Source organism: Hyperolius riggenbachi, chromosome 3, assembly GCF_040937935.1.
Source record: "Hyperolius riggenbachi isolate aHypRig1 chromosome 3, aHypRig1.pri, whole genome shotgun sequence".
Taxonomy (NCBI): Eukaryota; Metazoa; Chordata; class Amphibia; order Anura; family Hyperoliidae; genus Hyperolius; species Hyperolius riggenbachi.
In genome coordinates, this window is record NC_090648.1 from 222,183,315 (window position 1) to 222,209,153 (window position 25,839).

Below are 25,839 nucleotides of genomic sequence, written 5' to 3' on the forward strand. Positions count from 1 at the left end.
CGTCCAGCAGTGGGTTAAGCAGCACCAGCACATCACGCACGAGGTCCGAGTCCTCAGCCAGTTACAAGGAGCCAGTGGGCACAAAGCTGACACAACCGGCAGCGACACCACGCACACAACTGCCAGATAACCAGTCCTATGAATTACCTCAGGACACAATGGGGTATTCGCAGGAGCTATTCCCAGCCCAACAAAATTCCACCTATGAAAGGTCAATGGAGGAACAGCCAGAAATGTTGTGCCCGGATTCACAACCATTAACTGTGGGAAATGCACCGTGCACTGAAATACAAGGCGAGTCCGAGGAGGACTCGGAAACCCAAATCCCAGAGCAAGTTGGGCAGGAGGGGTTGCAATTGCAGGAGGTCGGCCGACAAGATCTGGAAGACGACGTTGGAGTGAGCTGCGCAGAGGTTGTTCTGGGGAGCTCTACTCCACGGCGGCGGCCCCCCACAATGACATATGACGAGTTTGAGGAGATGGAAGAGGAGGGTATGGACAATGTGGACAGAGACCCAGATTTTATTTGTGAACGAGAACATCGCCGTCGTAGCAGCAGCACAGATGAGTCTGTTGAAGAACCCACTGCTGCACGAGTTCGCCTTGTGCCACAAGGTAGGCGGCGCGCAATTTCAGGCACCACAAGCGTGGAAGTTAGAGTGAGAGGCAAAAGAGGAGGAAACAGAAATCGCCAGCAAGGAGGCAGGTGCTCCAAAGTCTGGGCTTTCTTTGAAGACTGCACTGAGGATGTTACCATGGCGATTTGCAAGGTGTGCAAGACTCGCCTGAGCAGGGGGAAAAGTATTAACAACCTCTCCACCACCAGCATGAGCCGCCACATGCTATCCAAACATCCCACTCTGTGGGCAAACGCGGCAGGACAGGGTACCAGCAACACTGCCTCCCTTGGGTTCACCAGACTCACCACCAGACCCGCCTCAGCAGCAGCAGTAGCCCAGCCATTGCGTGGTTCACAACATTCACAAACATCAGACGACGCTGACACTGTCACTTTCCGGAGTAGTGCTCTTGAGGTCTCCCAGTGTTCATCAAACACAACAACCAACAGCCCTTCCGTGTGCAGCGCTACGGTTCAGTTGTCTGTGTCGGAGATGTTTGAGCGCAAGAGGAAATTGCCAGCAAATGACCCCCGGGCCGTGGCAGTAACAGCCAGCATAGCCAAGCTTCTGGCCTGCGAAATGCTGCCATATCGAGTGGTGGAGACAAACAGCTTCAAGGGCATGATGTCAGTGGCCATCCCACGTTACGTGGTTCCCAGCCGCTACCACTTTGCGCGCTCTGCAGTGCCTGAGTTGCATGAGCACGTGGTCAGCAAAATAACCCGAAGCTTGAAGAATGCCGTTGCCTGCAAGGTTCACCTCACCACTGACACTTGGACGAGTGCGTTCGGCCAGGGTCGATACATCTCCCTTACCGCGCACTGGGTGAACCTTGTGGAGCCTGGCAGCGATTCCTCACCTGCTACGGCGCGGGTGTTGCCCACGCCGCAAACAGCTGCACCGCCGTCCCTCCCACTGGATAACAACAGCAGCACCTACCTCTCTGACTCCTTCTCCTCCAACGCATCTCAAAGCTGTACCTCATCCGGAAACGCTAACCCAGCAGCAGTAGGATCGTGGAAGCAGTGCAGCACAGCTGTTGGCATGCGTCAGCAAGCGTTGCTGAAGCTGATCTGCCTTGGGGATAAGCAGCACACAGGGGAGGAAATTTGGAAGGGAATAAAGGAACAGACGGATTTGTGGCTGGCACCGCTGGACTTGAAACCGGGCATGGTTGTGTGTGATAATGGGAGTAATCTCATTCGCGCTTTAAGGTTGGCTAAGCTGACACACATCCCTTGCCTGGCGCACGTGATGAACCTAGTAGTTCAGCGGTTCCTGAGGACATACCCAGGCGTGGCCGATCTTCTGTTGAAGGTGCGTCGAGTGGCCAAACATTGTAGAAATTCCAGTACTGCTTCGGGGGCACTCGCCAAGATGCAGGAGCGCTTCAATCTCCCCCACCATCGCTTGCCGTGTGATGTCCCTACGCGCTGGAATTCTACGCTGCACATGCTAGCACGCTTTTGTGAGCAGAAGAGTGCAGTGGTCCAGTACATGACGGCGCAGTACCGAGGCGCATCCGGCCAGCTGCCAAGCTTCTGTGGATCCGATTGGGCCAACATGTTGGACCTCTGCCAAGTCCTCCAAAATTTTGAGCAATCCACGTTGCTTGTGAGCAGTGACAACTCTTCAGTCAGCATTACCATACCACTGCTGTGTTTACTGAAGAGGTCAATGTTGAAAATCAAGGAAACAGCTGTCATGATGCAACTGGGGGAATCTGAAGGAGAAAACGATCAGCGTGATGGTACCAACATCAGGCCATCCGCCTCAGGGAACGCTGGCCCCAGCAGCTATGACGAAGAAGAGGAGGAGGAACAGCTGGAGTTGGAGCAGGAATTTCATGCCACCACTGACGAGGGCCAGAGCGGTGCACGTTGGACTTCCACAATTCAGCGCGAATGGTCAGCAGAAGCAGACCAGGAGGAAGGTGACGACTATGATGCATCACAACAACTATCACAACGCTCACAAGAGGATGATGAGGATTCTGGTAGGACTCTTGCACACATGGCTCAATTCATGCTAGACTGCATTGAACGCGACCCACGCATTGTGCGCATTCTGGACAACACCAATTACTGGGTTTATACCCTTCTGGATCCACGGTACAAACACAATGTTCCAAAACTGCTTGAAGAAAGAATCAGACAGGTCAAAATGGAAGAATACCAGCAGGCCCTTGTGGAGACTTTAGAGAGGAGATTGACATCCTCCCCCTCCTCTAGCCAGTTGTACGCCGACAGACTGACTTCCGCAAACCCAGGACGACCAGGAGGGCAGCAAACAACGCAAGCCGCAGCTAGTGCCCAAAAGGGAACGGTATCGGCAGTGTCCTTGGAGTGGGAAAATTTTCTGACACCCATGCAGCAGCAGCCCACTGAACAGGAAGCGTGCAGATCCACCTCCAACACCGATCGCCTGGAGAAGATGGTCAAGGACTACATGTCAGATGACGTAGCTGTGTCGAACAATCCATCTGCACCCTTCAACTATTGGGTATCGAAGCTAGACACCTGGCACGAACTGGCAATGTACGCAATAGAGGTGCTGGCTTGCCCGGCAGCCAGCGTTATGTCGGAACGCTGTTTCAGTGCTGCCGGAGGCATCGTCACAGATCGGCGTATCCGCCTCTCCACAGAAAATGCAGACCGTCTGACTCAAATTAAAATGAATCAATCCTGGATTGGAAACGACTACGCAACACTCCAGGACCCCAACCAAGTAACATGACCAATGAACATCTGGGATGGTGTAGCGTTACCGGTCCCTGTTTATTGAACCTCTCATCTGTATTACATTTATGACTGCATGGCGGCAAAAAGCATTGCTGCTATATCCGCACGCTTTTTGTCCTCATGCAAGGCCTGGGTTGTTGTGTCTCAAAAAGCATGGCCTTCTCCTCCTGCGCCTGCTCCTGTTCCATCACGTGTGCTGCTGCTGCTGCTGGGTTAGTGTTGCCGGTCCCTGTTTATTGAACCACTTATCTTTATTACATTTATGACTGCATGGCGGTACAAAGCATGCTATCCGCACGCTTCTTGTCCTCATGCAAGGCCTGGGTTGTTGTGTCTCACAAAGCGTGGCCTTCTCCTCCTGCGCCTCCTCCTGTTCCATCACGTCTGCTGCTGCTGGGTTAGCGTTGCCGCGTGGTCCCTGTTTATTGAACCACTTATCTTTATTACATTTATGACTGCATGGCGGTACAAAGCATGCTATCCGCACGCTTCTTGTCCTCATGCAAGGCCTGGGTTGTTGTGTCTCACAAAGCGTGGCCTTCTCCTCCTGCGCCTCCTCCTGTTCCATCACGTCTGCTGCTGCTGGGTTAGCGTTGCCGCGTGGTCCCTGTTTATTGAACGACTTATCTTTATTACATTTATGACTGCATGGCGGTACAAAGCATGCTATCCGCACCCTTCTTGTCCTCATGCAAGGCCTGGGTTGTTGTGTCTCACAAAGCGTGGCCTTCTCCTCCTGCGCCTCCTCCTGTTCCATCACGTCTGCTGCTGCTGGGTTAGCGTTGCCGCGTGGTCCCTGTTTATTGAACCACTTATCTTTATTACATTTATGACTGCATGGCGGTACAAAGCATGCTATCCGCACCCTTCTTGTCCTCATGCAAGGCCTGGGTTGTTGTGTCTCACAAAGCGTGGCCTTCTCCTCCTGCGCCTCCTCCTGTTCCATCACGTCTGCTGCTGCTGGGTTAGCGTTGCCGCGTGGTCCCTGTTTATTGAACCACTTATCTTTATTACATTTATGACTGCATGGCGGTACAAAGCATGCTATCCGCACCCTTCTTGTCCTCATGCAAGGCCTGGGTTGTTGTGTCTCACAAAGCGTGGCCTTCTCCTCCTGCGCCTCCTCCTGTTCCATCACGTCTGCTGCTGCTGGGTTAGCGTTGCCGCGTGGTCCCTGTTTATTGAACCACTTATCTTTATTACATTTATGACTGCATGGCGGTACCTCATGCAAGGCCTGGGTTGTTGTGTCTCACAAAGCGTGGCCTTCTCCTCCTTCGCCTCCTCCTGTTCCATCACGTCTGCTGCTGCTGGGTTAGCGTTGCCGCGTGGTCCCTGTTTATTGAACCACTTATCTTTATTACATTTATGACTGCATGGCGGTACAAAGCATGCTATCCGCACGCTTCTTGTCCTCATGCAAGGCCTGGGTTGTTGTGTCTCACAAAGCGTGGCCTTCTCCTCCTGCGCCTCCTCCTGTTCCATCACGTCTGCTGCTGCTGGGTTAGCGTTGCCGCGTGGTCCCTGTTTATTGAACCACTTATCTTTATTACATTTATGACTGCATGGCGGTACCTCATGCAAGGCCTGGGTTGTTGTGTCTCACAAAGCGTGGCCTTCTCCTCCTGCGCCTGCTCCTGTTCCATCACGTGTGCTGCTGCTGCTGCTGGGTTAGCGTTGCCGGTCCCTGTTTATGGAACCTCTTATCTTTATTACATTTATGACTGCATGGCGGTACAAAGCATGCTATCCGCACGCTTCTTGTCCTCATGCAAGGCCTGGGTTGTTGTGTCTCACAAAGCGTGGCCTTCTCCTCCTGCGCCTCCTCCTGTTCCATCACGTCTGCTGCTGCTGGGTTAGCGTTGCCGCGTGGTCCCTGTTTATTGAACCACTTATCTTTATTAAATTTATGACTGCATGGCGGTACAAAGCATGCTATCCGCACGCTTCTTGTCCTCATGCAAGGCCTGGGTTGTTGTGTCTCACAAAGCGTGGCCTTCTCCTCCTGCGCCACCCTCCTCCTGTTCCATCACGTGTGCTGCTGCTGGGTTAGCGTTACCGGTCCTTTTTCCTGGAACCTCTTATATGTATTACATTTATGACTGCATGCCGACAAAAAGCATGTTACCTGTGCAAAGAAAACAGACATTTCCCGCATTTAAAAGACAGTTTTCCCTTTGAAACTTTAAAATCGATTTTCTCAAAAACTATAACCTCTTTTTGCTAAAAAATTTTTTCCTCTTGTACCCACTCCCAAGGTGCACATACCCTGTAAATTTGGGGTATGTAGCATGTAAGGAGGCTTTACAAAGCACAAAAGTTCGGGTCCCCATTGACTTCCATTATGTTCGGAGTTCGGGTCGAACACCCGAACATCGCGGCCATGTTCGGCCTGTTCGGCCCGAACCCGAACATCTAGATGTTCGCCCAACACTAATGGCAACTTCCCTGTGCACTCTGCTCTCAGACTTTACAGCCATCACTCATACGATTATTTGCAAGACAACTGTGAGGATCTATGTGGTGATGATGATATGTACGGTAATATGCAGAACATAGCAGCCATATTGTATCTTGTGGAAGCCATATTTTCACCTTTTCTGCCTGTGTCATATGTGTATGTCTGCTCAAGTCAGCTGGCTTTACGGTAATTGGACACAAGGCTGCTAATGTGAGTGTCGGTATGTAAATGTAAATTAAATCTGCATTCAATTAGGGACTGTCTAGCTAGCCTCTAATTAGGAGATGGCTACTTAGGTCAATAGGCAGCCATGTCCTTACCTTTGATCTGCTATGAAATACTGTATCATATGTGTAATTCTGCTAAAAGCCAGTCTGGCTTTGGGGGAAGCTGTGATTGTCTGTATGACAGTATGAAGTACATTAGCATTCAGTTCCTCTGGACACTGGGGTCCCGGCAGGGAAACAGGTAACTACATAACAACCTCCGGTTTTGTCCTGCATCCTGAAAAGGTGTTGTATTGCTTTGAACGTTGTATTCATGTAAACAGCTAGCTGTTGACCAAATATACAATCCCGACTAACTGAGTCTGGACAGTTGAAAGCTAAAACAGGACCTTCTGAAGTTTGTATGTCACAGCCAGAAAGGATATGACACGCCTTCTGTGAAAACCTTCTGAAGAAATTAAAAGTATATCTGGAATTGTACCCCCGGGCTACACATCGGACTATATAAGTTGGTCTAGGATAGGCACAACTTGTTGTTCTTTGGAGATAGCAAAATGCTAGGACTAACCTGGTCTGACCAGAATCACGTTCTCCTCGCAACAACGCTCAGATCTATATGCTGGTAACATTTATTCCCATTTTATTTTATGCAAACTGTCTTGTGTATCTTTGTAACTTTTATTTGGTAATTTTTACCTTGTTTTTTTGGAAATCTTGTGTATATATTATTTTCTGCATTGTTCCACTTTTTTCTGGAATATTAAATCGTTATTTAATAAGTTTGACTTCTGCTGTACTAAGCCAACGCTCATAGCCTAGAGAAAGACTGCAGTGTAATTTACGTTACAAGTTCAGTGCCTGATTGTGCCGTGCTACTGTACGATTGTATTGTGTGTTTGGCGTTCCCGTGTTTGGCCTAAGCGCAAAGCTGACCCAAATACGAAAACGCGGACTGCGTGCAGATCACTCGACAGCAGAGTGGGAATCGTTGAAGTGTCTAGCAGCAGCTAGTGGTGGCAGTGAGAAGTGCTTTGAGGGGTGACAGCCTTGTTGTAGCTTGAATAAGGCTGCTCCCCTCTCGATCTGGTCAAACCCACAGTCGGGAACCGTATCTGCAGGCTTGCCGCGGGGCCGGTTCCTGACAACAACCTCTGGATATGACGCTGAGCATGTGTACTCAGTTTCTTTGGTCAACCATGGCTATGTCTGTTCTGTTCACACAGCTGTATGGACTTGGCCACCATGCTACCGCTCAGTTTCAGTGTATTGGCAACCTTCTTTTACCCTAAGCCATGTAGAACAACACTTATTTTTTTAAGATCATCAAGAGAGTTCTGTACCATGAGGTTGAACTTTCAGTGACCAGTATATGAGAGAGTATGAGAGTGATAATGCTAAATATAACACACCTGCTCCCGATTCGCATCTTTGTAACATTTGTTGCCAGGGGTTTAGGCATTCCTATGTGTTCAGTTATTTTTATGGGAATGCTACAAGCTGTACACTGTTTACTTTACATTGTATCAAAGTGTCATATCTTCAGTGTTGTCCCATGAGAAGATATAATCATTTTTACTCACTTTTCCAAGATACTGTATGTATGGCATTGACTAAATGCTTTCAGTAAGGGATGTCAATTGATAATTGTTCTGCATGCGGTGCAATCCATTACAGCATGAGCAGCAATTGTGTGGACACCATTGGTACTGATGACAACTCTAGTCTCTAGTGAACTTAGTAATGCAAATTCTGTTCCATTCATATGTATTGTATGTATAAGAAGAAAAACAAGATATTTCATAGAATGTAATCAAGATATTTTGGATTAACAGATTATCAGAGTTCACTCATTGTACAACCAGAAGAGAATAGTGGCTGAAACTAGAAGTGGCAAATTGTTTTCCTTGCCCATTAAACTGACAAGATTGAAGTTTGTGTTACTGCAAGCCAGCAGTTCTACTACAAGTAAGCAACATTCTTACATAAGATAATGATTCTCCTGCCATATGTCAATGTGTGTAGTATTGGATTTGTGTAAGGAACCTGGATAATTGTGTGGTAAAGGGAAGCCACTAGCTTACTTTGTAAATGCCATTAAAGGGAACCTAAACTGAGTGGGATATGGATGGTTCCTTCCGGCGGCACCTCTGATGTCATGAGAGGTGCTGCTGGGTAACCATGGGGACAAGACTAGACCCAAGCGGCGGAGAAGGGAAGAGAGAGCGGGCCCGTCGAACAGCAGGAGAGCACCGTCAGAGGAGTCCATGCAGGAACAGGACTACGTAAGTTACTGTGGACCCCCGGGGCAGCAACGAGCAGATCGGCGGCCACCAGCAGCAGAGTGAGCAGTGTTGCCAACTGTTCACATTATTTTTTACTGACAAACATATAGAAATTTACTGACAAAGGATATTTTTGACTGACATTCGTGGGAGTGGCCACACACCAGAACATAGGCAAGGTCATGAGTGGGGCCAAATACACATGACCTTAGCAGTGCTGTAAGTGCTGGAGAGGTTTGAGTGCTACTGTAGTGTTTCCTCATAAAATATGCTTAATTTGGCAACGGTTTCCTTCCAAAATACACTTAATCTGGTAGTGTTTCCACCTCTTATACACATAATATGGCAGCATTTACCCGATACATATTCTGGCAGCTTTTTCTGGTCAGTAGGGTCTAAATCACACACCTGAAACAAACATGCAGCTAATCTTATCAGATTTGCCACAGACATCTGATCTGCATGCTTGTTACGGGTCTTTGGCTTGAAGTATTAGAGGTAGAGGATCAACAGGACAGCCAGGAAATCAGCATCATTTTAAAGGAAATAAACATGTCAGCCCTCATATCCCTCTCACTTGGGTTCCCTTTAAAGACAGTGAGCTTCACTGTTAGTATGTAGGCTTTTAATTGTCGATTTATTTACTAGATAGAGATGTAGAATAAATTGCTTAGATTGTTTAGATAGCCAGGCGGTGCTGTATTCATTGTATGCACTCTCCCCCTCCTTCAACACTTTTTTTTCCTTTAATACTGCTATTATGTTTTGGGAGTAAAATGACTGTATATATAAGAGGAATTTCATGAATCCTGGCGTAGGTATTGGTAGTACACCACGGGTGAGTTGACGGCTCTCCGTTACCGCTAAACTCCCCAGCAGTGTTAAATGCTATTATCCCTCTGACTCAGAGGGGCAGAGGGAGGTGTAATTCAAGGTCCAACGACCCGGAGCCCTGAATTACTCTCACCCGCCCCGTGCAGCATATCAGTGCTGCTATGGGGCATCTAGTTTCCGTGCCCGGTGCAGTGCCGTGCGACGAAACCACCTGCTTTGCTACTTTGTATCATCTTAAGAGAATGGAGACAGTTTTAAACCCTCTAATGAAGCCCCTTTTTATCTATTCTACAGATCTACTAGTGCCCATGACGCTGGAAGAGATATTAGCCAACTCTACCTTACCTGTCGTTGTCCGCACAGCCAAGGCTTTATCATATAAACAGAAGGGGGAAACGACAGAAGATGAAAAAATGTCTGAGCTGACACTACAAGATACATATGAGGAAAGCTTCCTATTTGGACACCCTATCGATAAAGGTAAGTGGAACAAACCCATTAGCTGGATTGAATTTAACACACATATTTTATCACATACACATATATTTTATCACATATTAGATCAGAGATAAAGGAGCCTTTCCAAAACCCAGTCACATAAATCCAGCAATTAGTCTAGAAGAGTACAAACTAGTAGTTAAGCATCTTCTCACAGATGGCTCAGGCAAGCACGCAACTATAAGGGAGCAATCCAGAGCTGCATGACGCCCTAACTACTAACCTTGTACCTACCTAACGTAATATTCATGAATATATAAGGACAGGTATGTAAAACTAATTAGGGCATTAGGGCATAAGGAAATTACGGTACAAAGTATTATACAGGCCCATATGCAATTCACTTTTTCTCAAGACTTATCTACTATTTCATCTTTTCGTTAAAATAACTTTTCAGCACTTTGCAAAATTGCAATTGAAAAAGTACCCAAAAAAGATTAAAAAGTATTCAGAGTATTTTCTTACTTCCTGGTGGCTTAAAAGGCTTTTTATTAACAAATTCTGAAAATATCACCTAGGAGAAAACTATGGCGAAAAAGTGAATTGCATATGGGCCATAGAGTAGAACAGTAGGAAGATAGAAGTAAATGAGGAGAAGGGGAGGCCAGATTCGGAAATTGCCTACATGTGTCTCCATAATGCCTGAGAACCCTTTTCCAGAATAGACACTTAGTAAATCATAAAAAAATGAACCAGTAATAAGTGGTCTAAAGTAGAAACTCTGTTTACTGGCATGGGGTTAAATAGAAAGAGGTGTTTTTAAATCCAATCATCCTACCCAGATACACCCATGGATGTTTGTTATGAACCCTCTGTTATCTGTTATGAATCCTCTGTGTTAAGTCCTCCATATTCTCAATTTGATTTACCATCTATAAGGGGTATACCTGATTCCGTCGAGACCCGGCCTGAGGCTGCCACTTCCGGGTCTCGGCGCTTGTTCCCTTCTGATGACGTTGCCAGTGGCTCACAGGCCGCACTTCCTGATAGGCGGAGGGCGCGTTCCCAGTACGACCTCCGCAAAGGAAAACAGTGATCAGCTGACAGAGCGGTCAGCTGACAGGGTGGTGTCAGCTGGTCATTCAGCTGACACCTAAGCAGGGCCTTGCAGTGTGATTGGTTGTGTGGAGTGTGGCCGGCCACTGATTGGATGTTGGTCTGTATTTAAACCTGCAGAGTGCTCCCAGTCATCGCCCATGTAAGCATAGCTTTGGCTAGTTGCTGGGTGTGCACTCTGATCGTTATTGATATTCTGGACTTTGACCTCGGCTTGTATTTGACGTCTCTGTTGTGTTTAACCTTTGCTTGTTTCCTGGATAACACTTTGCTTGTCGCTTGGACCGACCTCTACTAGTTACTGGACATCCCTTGCTTACTACCTGGACCGACCTCTGTTAAGTTACTGGACATCCCTTGTTTGCCACCTGGACCAACCTTGGACTGTTACCAGATATTCCTTGTATGCCACTTTAACTGAACGATAAGTATAAAGTCTGCTTTCCTTATCAGTCAGCCAACAGTGTGCATATCCTCTCATATAACCTGTCATATATCATCTGGGGCTTCTGCTATTTGTTGCATAACTTTGCATGCAGACTAAAAGGAACTATGTTATACTTGCATCAATTATCACCTGTTGCTATACTGCATGCAAGTCTGCTTGAACTGTCCCATAACTCTGATCAAATTACTTTTGCTGTTGAATAAGTTTTGCATGAAGATTATCCTACTTGGATTACTTCACCTGAACTGTGTATGTGATGCTGCTGAACTGTGTTACTAGCCTCAATAGTGGCTACTGGTGGTATATCTGCCTTCTACGTCAGCTTGTATGCCTTGCTCGCCTAAGTCCTAATTAGTGCCAGCTAGTCGTGTGCCAGGTAGGGACAATGTAGGTGTCAGTTAGTGGTGTGCCAGGCAGGGATAGCTAAGTGAAGAGCGAGACCTATAGCCTGGGACATACACGCTGACTCTTAGCATTATACCACCAAGCCTTACACCATCTCAAGCCATTCTTTAGCTGAATCCGGAAATTGGGATTTCCAGTGTCTTGTTATCTTAATATTAGCAGTATTGAACAGGTGGACAATGACTGATTTTCTATATTTCTTAACTGGCCACAAATTACAGTGCAAGAGATACGATTCTGGAGTGTCAGGTGGTGTAAAATCTGACACAACATGAATAATCTCTTTAACCTCTGTCCAAAATGGAGTTAGTTTATTGCAGGACCAGAAAAAATGTAATAGGTCCCCCCTTTCTAATCCACATCTCCAGCACAGTGGAGAAATATTGCGGTACATCTTATTCAATTTGGCTTGGGTAACATACCTTCTAGAAAACAGCTTACAAGCCGCCTTCTGGTATCTAATAGAAATTGAAGATTTATGCATTAATAGTATTATTTTCCCCTATTGAGCTTCAGTAAATATTGCTGCCAAATCTTTCTACAATTTTAACCAAATCTAGTCAGTTGAGTTATGGAAATTGGGAATTACTAAAAATCACTAGGAAAAGAGTATATTAATGGGGGCATTGTTCATGTGGTCTGCTGAGTTCATCTTTAGACCCGGTTGAAAGTAAAAAGTGTTTAAAGTGACCCAGAGATGGTACACTGGGCTTTATTGATACTTACATTGGGCTTCCTACAGCCCCATGTGGACCGTGGCCTTCCTCGCTGTCCTGTTTGGCCCCTTTGTTTTTGCTGTATGCCTCCCAGTAATCCGGCCGCGCTCTTCTGCGCATGCTCGGCCACGAGCGCACCCCTTATTGCACTCCCAGGGATGGGGGCACATGCACTGCCAAGCCGCACATGCACAGGAGCCCACAACTGGCGGCAACTGACCGGATTACGGGGAGTCATAGTGCCAGATTGGAGAGAGCGAAGAGGACGGCAAGGGAGGCCACGGTGCTCATGGGGCTGGAGGAAGCCTCAGGTAATTATAAATCAAGCCCAGTGTATCATCTCAGGTACACTTTAAATTGGATCCAGCTCAACTATCTAGTGAGGCAGCGCCTAAAGCACTCTAAAGATCAAAGAGTGGGGCTCATTCTCCACGAGACAAAAGAGAATAGGCCCGCAGTGTTTTCACCTCTCTCCAATTTCAGTAACTATGAGAGGACCAACCTAACAGGAAACATGGGTTATCCAGTAGGGGGATCATAGAGGATGACCAAGGTGATTTGTTGTTGGGCTTTATATGATGAGACATTTTTTAAGGTATGAGATATTGGAGTTAATGCTGCGTCTTTCATTCTACTACACTTGTCTATTTAGGGAATGTTATGTAATTGATATTCCATGATCTCACTTTCCATGGCTACTCATCTTTCATTTGTTGAGTTTTTACATCAGTCAATAATATGTACATGAGATTCTGAATCACGAACTCCTTGTGTCTTACTCGTAGTCTGTAAAGAGAGCTTCAGTCTAGCTTTCTTCCCATTCCACATAAACTTACTAAAACAATATGTCACCTTAAAAAAAAAAAGATGGATGGTAGTGGGATTGGTAAGGGTTGAAATAAATATAGTATTTGTTGCATAATATTCATTTTAATTATATTAATTCTCCCAAACCAGGAGAAAAGGTCTTTCCTAGCTGATAAGATCTTGCTTAAAGTGACACTGAAGCGAACATTGCATCATTCTCCAATATTTGCAGTTTACAAACTACACTCTACATTTTAAACTATGAAACAAAACAGAGCTAATGACCCTTTAAACTTCCCTGCAGTAAAATCTTATCTTAAAGGGGAACTTTATCCTAAACAAACATACTGTCATTAACTTACATTAGTTATGTTATTTAGAATAGATAGGTAATATATTGTTTTACCCACCCTGTTTTAAAAGAACAGGCAAATGTTTGTGAGTCATGGGGGCTGCCATCTTTGTCATGGGGGCAGTCATCTTTTTGGTTGAAAGGAGGTGACAGGAAGCATAAGACACAGTTCCAACTGTCCTTTGTCCTGATAACCCCTCCCAGCTGCATGCGCTAGGCTTCAAATGTCAAATTCAAAATGTAAAAAAAAAAAAATTGCACCAAAACAACAGAACAAGAACAACAACATCAGAAATCCCATCATGCTTTGCACAGCATCAGGGGAAAAATGCCCGGGCAGTTTCCTTCTGTGCAGCTAAGAATGAGGCTTGTATAAGAGAAACAAAGTTCTGATGCTGTGAAACTGTTAAAGAAACACCAGGCCTTTTCAGTGCTGCGGAGTCGATTTTTAGTCTGGAGGTTCACTTGAAGTTGTCTTTCTCTGTTTTTTTAACCACTTCAGGACCACAGTGTTAACTCTCCATAAAGACCAGGCCCTTTTCCTGTTAATTGGCCACTGCAGTTATAAGGCCAAGCTGCAGGGCCGCACAACACAGCACACAAGTGATTCCCCCCCCTTTTCTCCCCACCAACAGAGCTCTCTGTTGGTGGGGTCTGATCGCTCACCCCATGTTTCTTTTTTTTTTTTTAATAAACATTTATGTTATTTTTGTTTTCAATATTATTTACTATTTATTTTATTTATTTATTTTTTTAATCCCCTCCCTCCCCCCAGCCAACCAGTCCTGGCGATCGGCTGTCATAGGCTTCTGCCTATGAGAGCCGATCGCTCTCTTCTGCCCCAGGGGGACAGCCGTGTCACATTGCTGTCCCCAGTACAGCGCAGCTTTGTACTATGTGTAAAGACGGCAGTTTTGCCGTCTAACAGTCTCCCAAGCGGCGATCACCGCTTGGAGACTGAAGGCGGGGCGGAGCTCCGCCCCCCAAGCAGGAGATGCGCACGCAGCCAGCGTGCAATCTCCTGCATTAGCCGGCCCCAGGACTTGACGCCAATTGGTGTTAGGCGGTCCTAGGGCTGCCGCTACGGCCATGCCCATTGGCATGGAGCAGTCCTTAGGTAGTTAATGTGCTGCAGAAAATAGCACTGTAGTCGACCAAAGTTTGGTCAGAGATCTCAGAGAAGCTCTTTTGCATAGATAACAAGTGAAGTGTCTTAACTCTTCCTCTACTGAAAACAAAATGAGACTCATATCTTTGCTACTAATTTTGTATTTCCTAGCTGTACTACACATACAAATCATTATATCATAAGTTTATTTTCACTTCGGATTCCCTTTAATGCAGTCCAATAAAACATAAAACATCTAAAATTATGTGTAGCTAGATATATTAGGGTCCGAAGTTATGTGGGTTCCCAAAAACTGTAAGGCTTTAGAGGGCAATTTAAAAGGAAAATTATAGCGTAACATATTATTTTGTGTTAGTTTGAGTTGGATTCCAAGGGCTTCACTTTTATCATAACTAATTTTCTTATTTGACAAATGACCATACATCTGAAATTTTGTCATAAGATTGGGCACGGTTATGTGTGGGTTGGTAAGGGTAAAAAGCCGGTTATCGGCTTAGGTGGCAACTTTATTGTTCGAATTAGGAAGTAAAAGGCCTTGTATGCCAGAGTTCAATTGGATCTTAAAGCGGAATATAACCCTGCATTTCAACTTTGCTCTAAAACATTATTTACAGCACATTATATGCAACTAGCATTTTTTTTTACTAGACCAGCATTGGAAGGGTTACACACAGAGCTTTAAATTTCCGTGGAGAGACATGCTGCCGCAGCCGAAGTTTAGATAGATACATTTAAGTAAACACAATGTAACAAGTGGTGAATGTGACTCACTCTCTCTGACTGTGCAGGAGCTGGAGGACAGCCAAAAGATTGTGTAACATTCACCACTTGTTACATTGTGTTTACTTAAATGTATCTATCTAAACTTCGGCTGCGGCAACATGTCTCTCCACGGAACTTTAAAGCTCTGTGTGTAACCCTTCCAATGCTGGTTTAGTTAAATAAAAATGCTGGTTGCATACAATATGCTGTAAATAATGTTTTAGAGCAAAGTTGAAATGCAGGGTTATATTCCGCTTTAAACAGAAAGGTTTCCAAGGAGGGAATAAAGATCAGAGGAGAGAGGGGAAAGTCCTGTGCACTGGATGCCGTTTGCTTTTACCTAAGCATTGGGATTTGATGGGGCGGGACCAGCCATGGCTGCATGAAGTCGCACACTCCTATCTGCCCTAATACGCTGTTGGATCTGAAGAGCACCTCTTCCCACCATACCATGCCTGGGAGGTCGAGGAGGAACTCGTGCACAGAAACCCCACAATGGAGAGCATCCTCAGTGCAGCCCACGGTGGTGCACCGAAGGAACAAGGCCATGTAGACTCTGGCAAAGATGGCGGATGGTGCGCCTTCCTCTAGCAGGCCGCATAATGAGACAGAAACAAAGAACACAGCAAATTGGGTTTTGAATATAGTGCCATCATCCTGTCACCCAATCGTATATGACAAGTTACTCCTATAAAATCCCAATCCACCCTGTGAAACGCTTTTCTGCTGGCCAGTGCTTTTGCAAATAGTTTAATGTCAGCATTCAGAAGGGAAATAGGGTGGTAACTCTGGCATAGGGCTGGGTCCTTTCCCTCTTTTAGAAGGACGGAGTTATGGGATTCAAGCATGCTATGAGGTAGACCCCGCCACCCTGTGGTGGAGTCCAGAACAGAGTTCAGGGTTTTCAACAGCTGTGGGAGAACTTGTTGCGAATATGACCTGTAGTATTCTATAGTAAAACCATCGGACCCTGGAAGCTTCCCCGGTGGGGTTTGGGCAAGTGCCTTTTGAAGTTCCTCTAGAGCAGTGATCTGTAAGCTTGGCACTCCAGCTGTTAAGGAACTACAAGTCCCACAATGCATTGCAGGAGTCTGACAGCCACATTTATGATTTATAAAGGCAAATGCATTGTGGGACTCCCATAACAGCTCAAGAGCCAAGTTTGCAGATCACTGCCCTAGAGTTAGTAGTTATTCCAAAATCTGGATATCTGTATATGATAATTTAGACATACCTGATTTTCCTATGTAATCTAAGATTTTTAGTTGCTTGGTCAATACGTTTCCAGGATTGTGTTGAGGTGGAAAATTATACAAATTCTTTTAAAATTACACGTGATATCTCTATAACAGAAGTGTTTATTGGCATCCAAGTATTAGGTACAGTGATGTGAAAAACTATTTGCCCCCTTCCTGATTTCTTATTCTTTTGCATGTTTGTCACACTTAAATGTTTCTGCTCATCAAAAAACGTTAACTGTTTGTGAGGAAACGCGGAAAATCCGCCGCGTGTGCCAAGAGCTAGGCGGCTGACTCCGCGTCCTACGCGGCGGTCTGCACGCGTCTGGTGGTGTGGTGGAACGCGGAAAAGCCGCCACATGTCCTGACAGCAAAGCGGCTGTTTGCATGCAGCAGCATGTGCTTGGTGTGGCTGGGTCTGTTAGTGCACTTAGGCAGATGGAGAGCTATGCTCGCACGGGCCTGAATTCAGGACCTTTATACCTGCAGAGGAAGTGTCAGCTGATCAGGAAGGTCAGCTGATTCCTGCAGGACTCATGATTGGCTGAATGGTTCGGGCGGGGCAGCAGAGTCCAGCAACTATATATTCTGCTGCTTATTCAGTTGCTGGTTGTCTGGCGTTGCGATCACATACGTGGGAGCACCCAGATCCGTAGTCAGATCCGCAAGTGTGCCGGGACCAGCTGGAGCTGTAATCCTACACTTAGCTAGTTTCTGTTGATAGCTTAACCCTCCTGGCGGTATAAAAAAATCCGCCAGGAGGGAGCGCAGCAGTTTTTTATTTTATTTTTTTCTATATCATGTAGCGAGCCCAGGACTCGCTACATGATAGCCGCTGCTCAGCGGCATCCCCCCGCCCTCTTCGATCGCCTTCGGCGATCTCCAATCAGGAAATCCCGGATAGCGGCGATCGGGCGCGCGGCGGCGGCGATCGGGGTGCTGACGCAGCTAGCAAAGTGCTAGCTGCGTCCAGCAAAAAAAAAAATTAGACAAATCGGCCCAGCAGGGCCTGAGCGGCACCCTCCGGCGGCTTACCCCGAACTACGTTCGGGGTTACCGCCAAGGAGGTTAAAGTACTAGTTTGATTGTGATTATCTGTTTTTACCTTTTGCCTGCCTGACTATCCTCCTGAACTCTGAACTTGTACCTCGATATTTCTGATACTCTGTTGCCGAACCCCGGCTCGTCCTTAGACTCTGCTTCTGCCTACTGATCTTGTACCTCGATATTTCTGATACCCTGTTGCCGAACCCTGCCTGTACCTGACTCCGCCTTTGCCTCTTGATATTGTACTTTATCTGTCCGTGTGTGTACGACCTGGCTTGTCCGACCTCAAGAACCGACCTGACTGTTGGAGGCGGTTCCCCGTTCTATCAGTGACACTTCCTCCAGAGTGTTACTTTTAGACAATCCTTCCTACTCGCAGCCTGACTCCTCCCGTCTTGGAGAGTCCAGGTCTTCGGAAGGAATCCGTGCCGTATACCTTACTGCGCTGAGGCTTAGTCCTCAAAGTGTTACTGTTACACCAAACACTACACTCTACTCAGGTGAACAGAGGTTAGCTGGTATATCGGATTATCGGTGATACTGCAGATCACTTATAATCTGGTATACATCTGTATTCCCAGTGATACTGCAGATCACCGGTAATCAGATCCTCTCTGTGCTTCACCGATCGTTACACTATTAGTCAAAGATAACATAATTGAGCATAATTGAGCAGTGTGTCACAAGTGTGACAAACATGCAAAAGAATAAGAAATCAGGAAGGGGGCAAATAGTTTTTCACATTACTGTATATGGTTATATTTATGTTGTTTTGTAAGTGCTTGAGCTAGATTTATTACAAGCTCCATAGAAACTTTGTTTACACCCGATGCTCCATATCTAGCTTTATGAAAAAGGAGAGACGTGAGGTGATCTTTCTTCAATAAGGGAACATATCCTTTAAGTATTGTCGTTCTAGATTATTGCTATTTATAAGGGTAAGCTGAATATCCCTTACTGTTTCTTTATGCATTGTACCCTCCTATATGAAAAGGCCTCTCATGTAGCATTTAATGGTATGTGTTTCCCAAACTGTGGCTGATGATATATCTGGTGTATTGTTTCTTTGGAAAAAAAATCTTTCTTCATGTTCTGACCTCTGTTTTTCAAAAAAAAAAATTTGTTAAAGTATTGTATAGTCGCCAGGTTGTTTGACCAGCGAGAGGTCTGCCGAGAGACAACTCAATAGAAATAGGTGTGTAGTCGGACAGCGACATTGGACCTATGGAGGGATTGTTAGAAACAGAGAGAAGGTTTTGAGAAATGAATAAATAATTCTAGAGTAGGTTTGGTGTGGAAAGAGAAAAAGGCATGATCTCATGTATTTGGGTTATGTAATCTCCAGGCATCTACCAGCTGCATCTTCGTAAGTAATTGTTTGCACCTATTTAAGCATTTAGCCAATGCAGCAGCTTTTCCTGCAGAAGTATTCAGTCAAGGCTCCAGGGCCAGATTTAGGTCTCCACCGATTATTGTTATGCCTTCTGCTAATTGTCCTAGTTTAGACTGAAAGTGTGAAAGGAAGGAGGACTGCTGGGTATTAGAGGTGTAGAAAGTTGTTTTCTTATTATATAACATGCCCTTTATAAGGACAAAATGTCCTGCTGGGTCTGGGTAGATTTGTGATAATAGTAATGGGGGTATTTTTCGCTATGAGTATTGCTGTATTGCTGTACCTTTTGAAAAAGAGTAAAGAGATACACCACTCTACCCCTTTCTTCCTGATTGAAGGTGCCGTAAACCAAATCACTGGAGAACTGTAGTGTAGAAGATGAAGTCCACACACTCCAAAGTTGGAAAAAGTCCAGAAAGCTTTATTGACGAAGCACAAGCACAGCATAAAACAGCTGTACCTCCTTAATCTTAGCTACTTCTGGTATTTGTAAAATGCTGTTCTATAGTATTTAATTTGAATTACTGGATGGACAGATCCCTTAAAATGTGTTTCTTGTAAAAGAATTATATGTGCCGTTCCCTATGAGAGAGCCTCAGAATAACAGCTATTTTTTCTGGGACATTTAGGCCCTTGGCTCTTAAAGATATTACTTTACCCAACATCCTGAACGGGGTGTCCAGTGCCCACTCAGCCCCGGCTCCTTTATCAGCCAGCGCCGCTGATCTGAGGTCGGGCAGTGACCGAGAGGTCAGGCAGTGGCAGCGGGGAAGGAAGCGGGAGGGGAGGCAGCAGACAACAGTAGCGTGGTGGCACAGGGACAGGTATGGTGGTACCCATGGTGTGGTGCACGAGCCATTCCCGCACCCCTATAGATATGCTACTACATGCACCTACCTGCACTATTTCCCTATTATGACTATTTCCAGTCCTAAGCCTTCATCATTATTCCAGTTCTCCTGAAACCTCCCAGTATCTGTCCATGTCACTTAAATTGGACCTGAACTCTTGCACAGGACAGAAGGAAAAAAGAGAGAAATGTACCCTGTATGCATTTAGAGAGTTTAGCCTGTCTAATTCCCCCTCATCTGTGACAAAGCACAAGTTGTAATTTGATCCCTCAGCTGTGTCAGCTGACTGCCACGGCAGAGAGGTAATTGGTAAATACAGGATGTTAACAATATGTCTGCTTCCATGAAAGCAGGAAGTAGAAACACTGCAGATTTATTGCAGGATTTGTATCAGCTGCAACAAAGAAATGTTTTTATTTAATGTTTATTATGCTGTTGCATATCTTATAGAAACGAGGGTAAGATAATTTCTATGGTAATTAGATGTTGTTAATGTGTCAGCTTAGATATTTCTTTTATGAGCCATTCTATTAGTTCAGCAGTTATGATAAGGTAACGGAAAATGTGTGTGTTGTTAGTTCAATAAACCTGTCATTACTCAGTATTGTAGATAATAGATCACATTTAGGAATCAGTGATCCAGGAAATTTCTTAGAGTTCACCACTTAACAAGTGTATACGTATTTAAATATAAGCTATTATAGTATTAAATCTAAATCTGTAAAATTGAAGCAAACTGTAACAAACACTGTTTGGGAAGCTGTCTTAGTATGTTACTGGGTTAATGAGCACCATAAAACGCTAAAAAATAAAATAAATAGTTGTGTGACAGTTACTAGCAGTAAACTTCTTTTATATTGTTGTATACCTTCAGTTGGATGCATAGAAATCATTCTACAAGCATTGTGCTTCCTTGTAAATGCAGAAATACACCACCGCACATAAAAATACCTTACATGCCTGTAACATGTCACTTGAAGAGAAACCATAATATAACAAATCCAAATACAATCACACTGTCAGGAGATATTTAATAATCACTTTACAGTTATGTTCTGATTACATCAGTCTATCCTAATATTATGCTGTGAATACACGGTAAGTTCCTGTATCGTGTATCGAGCTGCTGGCTCGATTGTTGCACGTCCCCGCGCGTCCGGATCGATTCCCGCTCATCCCTGCGGGCGCTTCCTTATCTTCCACTTCGTTTATTCTTTTGTCCTGCCCGCCGGTATCGAGCGCGGAATCGATCCGGCAGGGTATCGGACACGTCGGATATTATCAACCGAGCCATCAGCGGCTCGATTGATAGTAAAAAACGTTCCGTGTATTCACAGCATAACAGGCTATTATGCCAGATCTTCACTGTAGCCATAAGAACAGTAGATATTACTACCCACATATGGACAGGGCTGGATTTGCACCAGGGCCACATAGGTTGTTGCCTAGTGCTCTAGGAGAGAAAGGGCGGGTGGCCGGCATTCAGGTGGCTAATAGATGCCGGCTGCCAGCACCCAAATCAGGCCATTCCACAATCATCCTGCTTTCTGTGCACATTGCAGGCGGCTACAGATTTAGCACTGTATAGTGATGTGAGCAGAGCAGATTATCAGAGTCACACACCTCCCCGAGCTCCAGTGCCGAAGAGTCAACCTCTTCATCCTCCAGCAGCCACTCTGCGCCTCTTTCTCCAGCTGGCGATTCCCATGAGACTCACCGTTAACCTGCCATGGCATCACATGTGAGAGACAATGTCTGGAGAGAAAGAGAGGCACACATTGGCTATCATTCATGAAAGTGCTGTCGGTAAAGTAAATCCGTGTGGGGAAACACCGCTGTCGGTATATCAGCCTTCTGGGTGGTCATTCATAAAAATGTTGCCTGTTGCGATAGGAGTGCGGAGATATCCCGCTGTAGGCTGGCGTTAGGCTGTCGGTAGGCATGCGGAAACAGGAGAAGCTGGCCGAGTCCCTCCATGCGGTGTTCTCTCTGCTGCTGCTTGGGAGGTCTGTCCCATTCACTTACATGTACCCCGCATGCCTATCGCTACATCCAGGGGAGCGGTAATCCCCGTCCGCATACCGCTTGCGTAAAGTTTTATGAATTTACATTTTGTTACTTTTCTGCATGGAATCACTGCACAATACGGTAATTTATCACTCTGCTCGGAAATGCTAGCTTCGTAGGCAGAAACAGCCTTTATGAGTTGACATTTTGCTCAGTGTTCGGTAAAGTCAGCTGTTTTCAGCATTTCCGCATGCGGGAATGCTTTATGAATGATAGCCATTGTCTGATAGGGGACGTAAGTCGGAGGTTCAAGCTGCAGTCCTGGAGGTTGGAAGGTGAGTGACTCTAATGCTGTTGCTACTCTTCTCTTGGGGGGGACAGCACAGCACATCTGGCTAACTATGGGGGAGGAGAGGACAGGGATGGTACACATGGCTACCTATGCGGGAGCAGGGGACAGGGATCGATCTCACACCTGGAGGTTGACACAACTGGCTAGAAATACTGGAGGGGGGCACACCTTGCTAAATATACTAAAGGGGGGGGGGGGGGGGAGAGACAACTGGCTAACTATACTAAAAGGGGCCATACTTGGCCAGCTATACTAGGTGTGTGTGTGGGGAAATGGCACTCCTGGCTACTTTTACTTAAAGGGAGGGGAACTGCACCTGATTACTTATACTAAAGGGGAGGGAGCAGCAACTGGCTACCTATACTAGAAGAAGGAGGGGCAGGGGAATGGCACCTGGCTACCTATACTAAATAAGGGTGAGACAGCATCTGGCTAACTATACCAAAGGGGGGGAGGGGCAGCATCAGATTATCTATACTAAAGGGGAAGGATATTGGTGAAGATGCTGCCGGGCAGGGGCAGCTGGTGACCATGGGCCTTGGGCAGTAAAAAGTACAAATCTGGCCCTGCATATGGAAATAACATGCATTAAAAGAACTACTTAAAGAACTTAAAGAAATGTACATTTTATACATATGCATACACATTAATTTTACATTCTACTCCTTTGTGGGAAATAGCTGTGCCAGAAAAGCAAGCAGCATCTCCTTCCACTGACATCACCTGCCAGCAGTAAATATGTCACAGTGTCATAAATGTCAGAATGTAAATCAGGGAGAGGAAAGAATTTACAATGGGCAAACACTGACCAAATTATTTATACATAATTATTGCAAAAATTAAGCACTTTTTATTACATTATTTTCACTGGAGTTCCACTTTAAATAAATGAAAACTATAGTGAACAGAGATATGGCAATATTTCATACATGTTCCCCCCAAAAATGTCAGCACTCAGATGATGTCGTATTCGTGAAAACAAATCTGCCACTGGTACCCCACTCATGTCAAAACACTCATCAGACCATAAGACCATCACTGATCTGTCTATAGAGTGATGGTCACAGTATACCAGATAAGGCCTCACAAGTCTATGACAGCACTAAACTAAGCTATGTAAAGCGTTAAGGCCGGAAGAGATAGTCACCTCACCATTTTTTATACAGATTTATATTTCCATTATAAATATAATGAATGGAAATCACACTGTGTTTGTGTAAATTTGTTGGCACTGCTGAGTTGCGATTCTGCACTGAATAGCAACACATGGATGGAAACATACATCACACAGTGCAGTCTATGCACTTCTGTTGTCCATGTGGATCTCATACACTGAGCATGGCTGAAAACGCAATCAGCAATGCACAAGTGGGAAGGGGCCTTTGTTTTTCCACTATTCTGTGTTATACTCTTAAAGCAGACCTGAACTCAGAACTCTCTGCTCTAAAAGATACGCGACAGCATAATAACCATAAAAATATGTCTTTGTTACAGCTGATACAAATCCTACAATAAATCTGCAGTGTTGATATATTGTTAACAGCCTGTGCTTTCAAATTAGCTTATCTGCCATCCCCTGTGGGAGTCAGGTGACACAGGGGAGAGATCAAATTACAACTTGTGATTAGACACAGATGAGTGGGGAATTAGACAGACTAAACTCTCTAAGGCCTTGTTCACATTGTGTTCCGTTCGCGGTGGGCGTTTGTGACGCTTTTTTTTTTTCAATACGTTTTTGTGCTAAGTGATTTTCTATGCGTTTTTTCCAAGCGGTTTTGTAATTCACTCCCTGACGCAAGTCAGGAAGTGAACTCTTTGACCCGGAAAAGAATACAATGTATTTATTCTTAAAAAACAGGAATGCAATCGCTGCACAAAGCGATTTTGTGAGCGGTTTGCGTTTTTCCTATACCTTCCATTGAGGCGGAATCGCCCTCAAAATGGTATATTTAGCATTTTCCTGAGCAGATCGGAAACGAAACGTTCTGATGTTAACTCTGTCATAGAGAATCATTGCACAAGCTTTCTTAGGGCGATTTTGAAAATCGCCCGCGTTTGAAAAAAAGGAAAAAACACCCTCAGTGTGAACGAGCCCTCAATACACACAGGGTGCATTTCTCTATGTTTTCCTTCTGTCCTGTGCAAGAGTTCAGGTCCACTTTAAGGGACCTGACTATTCTGTAAGCTGTATGAAGTGTTCCCCCTTCCAACCACACTCTTGTGTACAGATTTTCCAGTTTCTTTTAATAGAAACATGTTTTCCACAGGAATGTTAAGCAAGGGTCCTTGGTATGCGTTAGTACGCGTTGGTGCGCGTTTTTTCCATAGCAGTGCATTGGGAAGAAGATTTCAGTTAAAACTCGTTAAAGTGGACCCAAATTAAAAATGCAAGATTTCAGAAATAAAATCTATTTTCTAAATTATAATAATAAATAGCATCCTTTTTTCAGCTGCATGATGACAAATATAAAATATTTTACATTTATTGGTGGAACCCCTCCCTTCCTTTCATATTGCGGGGATTTTTCCGACAAACTGGTGGAGGAGATAAAAAACAAAAACAAAACCCAGGCTGCTACTGATGATGTCACAGGGGAGGTGATCTCAGCTTGTGTGAGATTTCACATAGACGATGCCCCTGTGAGGGAGGGTAGCTGATGACAAACACACCCATGATCTAAAACCTCCTACTAAGCTCAGAAGTAATGGCTGCCACCTGTATAACCCTAGTTATTAAAAGAGGAGAGTGAAAAGCATGCAGTGAAATGCTCATAGGCTTGAAGGAGTGTTTATTTATCTTTGTACGTGGCAGAGTGGTTAAACTAAATATTTTGAATTAAAAAAATGTTTGGTTTGGGTCCACTTTAAGTGTAAAAGAGGCCATAGGAAAACATGGGCATTACTTTGAAAATCAGTTCTCTTTCGGTTAGAACTGAGAACAACTGATTAAGTGTAAAAGGACTCTTACCTTTAAGTCCCATCAGCAATTGGAAGAATACAGATGTTGAATCAAACAAAGCAATGTTCTAGCAAAATGTACTGTAGAGTGAAGCCATAGTTCCAGGTTGGAACAAGGCACTAGGGCCTGCCTAGTTACATCAGTTTGGAAGTGATTACAGGCTCTGAGTAAAGTGGCCCAGAAATAGGTGTCCTGCTAACTCCCCTGGAAAAAGAGAACTGTGGGATTGTGGGAGGCAGATGTTGCCTTTTGGTCTTAAGTGACCTATATTTGCATCAGTATTGAAACTGGCGTGAATGCCAATCATGCTGGGGAAGTAAGGGAATAAAAAACGAGTTATTTCTTTAGCTAGATTCTTTCCTGTTTAGGGAACTGTCACAGAACACATTTATGAAATATCGTTGTAGTATAATTTTTATCCATAAAGCTTGCACTTCCTTCTTGGATTTTGTCCTGTACAAACACTTGCTGCTTATCTATGTACCGGTACATTTCTATTTTGGTATCCAATCAACTGGCTTTTGACTTAAGCCCCATACACACGCTCAACAGCGGTCTTTTATGCAGCACAATTGTTGAACATCTTTTGTTGTGAATCAAGTTGAAACAACTAAAAAAGTATTTTGCTATTGTTCAACAGCTGATAACAATTCA

The 25,839-nt window shown here is 45.0% G+C and overlaps 1 protein-coding gene across 1 annotated transcript in view; it reads left to right on the forward strand.

Moving 5' to 3' along the window:
- LOC137563404 (uncharacterized) overlaps window positions 1-25,839 on the forward strand; it is a 46,396-nt gene that overhangs the window by 7,285 nt on the left and 13,272 nt on the right. The window contains exons 2-3 of the mRNA XM_068275808.1: window positions 7,882-8,014; window positions 9,460-9,645. Coding sequence (XP_068131909.1) covers window positions 7,882-8,014; window positions 9,460-9,645 — 319 coding nt within the window. The remainder of the gene's footprint in view (window positions 1-7,881; window positions 8,015-9,459; window positions 9,646-25,839) is intronic.